This window comes from Schistosoma mansoni, chromosome 6, assembly GCF_000237925.1.
Source record: "Schistosoma mansoni strain Puerto Rico chromosome 6, complete genome".
NCBI classification, from domain to species: Eukaryota; Metazoa; Platyhelminthes; class Trematoda; order Strigeidida; family Schistosomatidae; genus Schistosoma; species Schistosoma mansoni.
Window position 1 is genome coordinate 11,726,090 of NC_031500.1, and position 5,196 is coordinate 11,731,285.

The window sequence follows — 5,196 nt, forward strand, 5'->3', positions numbered from 1 at the left end:
CGAGTTTCAATGAGTTCTCCTCACCACTGTGTATCCGAACAAGCTGATTTTACTAAGATCAAGATTTCGTTAAAATTCTGCTCAAACATGCCATATTTTAAGGGAATGTGCCAGCCTTTCAGGTAGCTGATTTCACTGAATGTTAGCAACACGTCTCTGCAGATAACTCAGTGCAGATACACAGTGGTGTTAAACAGCTATACTGAAAGCCGTTCGATGAGCGTGATATCAATAAAGGTAGTATGTGGTGGAACACAATAAAAACAGACAGGCTATACAACGAGTGATTGTTAAAAATACACGAACTACCCAACATACTCTGGGACAAAATAGAAGAATTTAGAAAATGTTAAACGGTTTATACTAGTGCTTAGAATAAAAATTAATGGAAAAGGAAATAAGATATTCGAAAAGCAACTTAATCCCTCATTATCGACCATTATATACACAACTATTTAATTACTGCTTGTAATCTAGGATTGTTATTGTTTAAATCTCTTCTCGGGTTGTTTAATTACGGGCGGGTCACTTGCCAAGGTCGCGTGTGGCTAACATGGTTAATATCCCCAAGACGAGAAATACGTTTTGTAAGAGTTCCAAATGCAAAAAACATACTTTGCATAAGGTAACTCAGTACAAAAAAGGGAAAGATTCCCTGTATGCGCAGGGCAAGCGGCGGTACGACAGGAAACAGTCAGGTACGAAAAAATATCCACTTAATACCGTTTTTAGGTTACGGTGGTCAGTCAAAACCAATTCTCAGGAGAAAAGCTAAAACTACGAAAAAGATTGTGCTGCGGTTGGAATGCTCTCAATGTAAATGTAAGAAGCAACTGAGAATCAAGAGATGCAAACACTTCGAACTTGGTGGAGATAAGAAGAAGAAAGGTCAAATGGTCACCTTTTAAATGATCGCACATAAATAATTAATTGGTATTCATCATTGTTTTGGTTCAAAGTCGAGTAGTTGTTCCTTAATATGAATCGGGACTAGTTCGGCGAATTTCTTGAATTGGTGAGAGACGACAGTTGTTACCGTGTGATGAACGTTGGATATTACTGAGTGTTAGATGGAATATCTCTGTCTTGAGTGTAGCAAGTACTCATCATTTTTAGTAAGACTTTCTGCAATATTGTCAGCTCTTTACCTACCAGAATACGAAGATATGGCTCTCGATTCGTGTTGTAAGTGAATAACTTTAGACAAGTCTTAACGATAATAGAAGTATTAGTGTCGTATGAAATGATACAAACGACTAATGTTGGTGTACGTAACCTAAATAGTCGATCAGTCTTTGGGATCTCTTAGTTTTTTGAATTAATTTTTGCTCTCATACTTCATTCATTCAGTCTAGTAGAAGTAATATGTTGGTACGGTTTTCCATGTCGACTCATTACCTGTGACTCCTCAGGCATCGGTGCTAGTTGGGAGGAGATAATTAAATAGCATTGAGTTTACGTGGTTTCGTGACAGCCTATGTGATTTGTAGTGTTTGTTTGTTTTTACTCAAATCCGAAAGACGACCACGGGATGTAGATGTATTTGGTCGCAAATACCATATAATTACAATTTCTTACCAAGGTCACTGCATGAACCATGTCGAAACTAGATGCATACTACTCGTTTCAATCGGGTGACTAATCTATGATTACGGAGATTAAGAAATGTGAATTATTGGGACTATGTCCTGACAGCGAGTCTTAACTGAAAATCAAGGATAGGGTTATGTGTTACCTTGCTTAGTTTATGTGATCATTCCGAAACTTTCGTGCTCACAATCAATCCCTGGTCGTAAAACGATGGAATACACGGTTGAGTAGTCGCATTGTTAAAAGGGTTTGTTAAACGAGGTTGATATTGAGCACTATTGTCGAGCTTCCCAAGGTTTCGTAGATCTTATGCTGGACGAGATTTTAAAAGTGTTGGATGGTGTTTGTCTAGAAAGTCAGATTTATTTCATTGGTATGAACTTACAGAGACGGCATATGTCGAGGGCCTCGTTTGTGTTTTTTAATTAGGAGTAGCAAGCACTGACTAAGGAATAAGACTTCGTCGTATGAGGAATTAAATATTTTTGGTATCAGTCAATTATCTACGGAGCGTTATGTAGTCATATATTCTCATGTCTGGAAAGTGGTCTAGAATGAAAGGTTTGATGAGAAGTTCGCAAGCAACTAGCAAAACTCGAATAGTTGTTGGATCAAATGTTGAGTGTTCATTGGGAACAAATAATACTTGTAGACTAGGTAACGGTTACTAAGAATGAAACTTTCGGTAGGACTAAACCATACTGCCGACCTTTGAACGAATCTTAAATGACCTTGAGCAATATGAGCCAATCAGAGGACAGTTAGTATACAGTAAAAATTTATTATACAAAACCAAAGAATTGAAGTGGAAACACTTCTTTTACATGAGTCAAAAACTTCTGAAGGTCAGATATAGGTTCAGAAGTTCTAAAATCATGGTGCATACGGCACAGGAGCACATCCATATGGCTTCATAGTAGTCGACCTCTGAAACCATGATAAGGTCTCAAAAATTCTTTTAGCCTCAACCATATAGCTTCAATAATGTTAGTATATTGGTATGGTTTACGATTTAGGGTTAGAGTTAAGGTTTCGGGTTAAGGGTGAGACTATAATTTATGAATGACCTTTGAGCGACGCTAGAGTGACTCTGAGAGTGTCAAATAATAATTAAGACCAAATGAGGGTTATAAACCTGTGTGAAGAATTCAAATTATGATTTACAGTTCATGGATAAGGCTAGGAATTATACTTGGGGTTTTCATCACGAACTGACATCAGCTATAATGCCAAAACTCTATTTATCCAAAAGGATAATTGAATTTCACGCCAAAATCTTATGATCACTTCTCTTGTAGACGCTGAATTATCACGTCTTCCCTAAAATCCGCTGTAAACCGATTGTACGTAAGCATCAGGTACCGAACTTAGCGCCGTGACCTTGAAAACCCGCAAAAGCTTCTGATTGGTTCGGCAGTATAGTTTAATCCTACCAAACTTTCAATATCTTTTTACCCACCGAGGGATACTTCTCGAGGTTCGTTTAGTTGTCTAAAACGAAGCAGGACAACACCACGTGTCGATTCCTACATATTATCAACTAAGACGAGATTATGGGTGTATAGTTCTAGTAATACTTGTCTAGTCTTGCTTGTATCAGCAGTTCCGCTAACTTTTTCATCATGAGAAGTACCGAAAATATATTCCCTTTGTTGACATATGACACTACAGTACTCAGCTATAGTAAAAAACATGTAGATTTATACTTCCTAATCATGTTCGGCTACGTAATACTTATATAGAATAACCACAACCTGGTTATGGAGAATAAACAGTTTGGCGAATATGTCAGCTCCTTTTCCGCTATAATAGTTTGACTCAAAATACAGTTGGACGATTGAGTGATGCAAGGATACACATACGTTTATATTAAAAGTTGTGTTAATAAGTATGAAAATGGATTTTATGTCTTCACAGCAATTAGGAATCTGATGATTTATGATTATGGATATTAGATACGATTGGCTTCCCTTCCGGTTTGAATTTTTTTATTGGTTTGGTTACTTTCTGACACAACATCCTTGTCAGATATTTTAGAGCATTCGGCCACTGAAATTTATAAGAAACTCGTTTTCTTCTCAAATGTACTAAGAAATTGAAGATATAGCCAAATATATAGGGGTGGTTTTCAGAAGTCCTTGCTTCATAGGTGTTCATGTGGAGTGTCTGTCAATCTACTCATATTGTCTCAGACATTTCATATCTCTATTGCACCTATTAATAATAAACTCGTTTTTGATAGTCTATTATTTTATTAGCTCGCAATCTGACTCCATTTTGGGCGAACGGGTAAGCCATGGTAATAAATCTTCCGTATATGATACTTAGGCTAACCCCGTTTGAGAAGACCGGGGGTAATAAGAAGCCGTACATAGATTAGGTTGGATAAGTTTATTCCATGCACGAAGGGCGAGAAAGTGGAACGAGGCGGGGAAACTTCTTTCGATAAAGTGTGACTATTGATTTATTTGTTTAAACACATAAATATTGGTACAAAAAGCACCAGATAAATATGCGCCTCACAAATCTCATTCGATTTGTGTGAGGGCTGTGATACTGCCCAAGTGCCCAGACTGAAGCAGGTGGTTTTCTTAGAGGGCCACACCCCGAGCCTTTGACCTAAAGGTCTAGTCCACAAGGCAGTGGAGCATCGTGAGGAGATGCAGTCTCATGGTAGCCGGTGACCAACAATTGATTCATACGCCATTTGTTCCCTCAGGATACTGGAGTTCATGTGCACCATTGGTTTGGAATCAGGGTTTTCCAACTCCCCTAGGTGGACTTTCTGTGTCCACCAACCCGCTTAAAGCGCCGGATATTCTGTTTCGTCCTTTCAATTTCGTAAACAACACTCTGGTGTGAGAAGGCAGTGAGTAGGACTTCCCTGGCAGAGGCTATATATTCGCGTGGCCTTGTGAGAGCATTTTGAGAGGGAGAGCAGACTCCCCACTCTCGGCAGTACCAGGGCATTTGGGGGCTCACTATTGGTAGCTAGACAAAAATAGGCTTAAGACATGTGGTGAACAGGGTAAGCAATACATACGCATGCGCTCAAATAAGGACGGTAAAAGCTGCAAGCGAGTAATTGACAAGGTCAGAACGTGACGGAGGAAAAAAAGGTTGGTCTGTCCGAAAGCTGGAATAGTCGATGTAGGTGTGACATGGGACTACATATTACAATTTCATGAATCTTACCTATTTTAGTGTTTGGTTACTATTGAAGTGAAGAGGAGTCAATAACTTGATTTTCTTATAATTTAATGTCACGGTTCGGTTTTAAATGGTTGTCTGTTTCATCCCAGTATGGAGCTCTTCAGCAATGTGAAGCTATGACTATCTGGGTTTCGGTTTTCGTTGATAAAGAAATCAATCAAGGATACAGTGTCTTATCATAGCCAAAGTTAATAAGTGCATATTTCCTTCGTAGAACTGATTCTGAATTTAATGGAATAATCATAGACCAACCCGATCCCACAGTAACATCGTAATTATGATTAGATCAGCTCTGTAATTGGTTGCCAGAGAATAACCAGTGTAAATTGAGTACTTCTAACCAAGTATGTAATGTGATATCATGATAAATTCAGAATACCTCTGCGTCACTGA

The 5,196-nt window shown here is 38.4% G+C and overlaps 1 protein-coding gene across 1 annotated transcript; it reads left to right on the forward strand.

The window, feature by feature from the left end:
- Window positions 1-512: 512 nt before the first annotated feature.
- On the forward strand, window positions 513-955 carry Smp_035790 (hypothetical protein). The gene is made up of 2 exons (XM_018798259.1): window positions 513-698; window positions 733-955. The coding sequence occupies exons 1-2, from the start codon at window positions 554-556 to the stop codon at window positions 906-908; spliced, it is 321 nt and encodes a 106-aa protein (XP_018653219.1). The 5' UTR covers window positions 513-553; the 3' UTR covers window positions 909-955.
- Window positions 956-5,196: the final 4,241 nt, after the last annotated feature.

Excerpts from the sequence above, each read along its gene's own strand:
- Smp_035790 (XM_018798259.1), top strand. The coding sequence starts at position 554 with ATGGTTAATATCCCCAAGACGAGAAATACGTTTTGTAAGAGTTCCAAA. Across the intron at positions 699-732 it reads GTACGACAGGAAACAGTCAG|GTTACGGTGGTCAGTCAAAA; the intron begins GTACGAAAAAAT and ends TACCGTTTTTAG.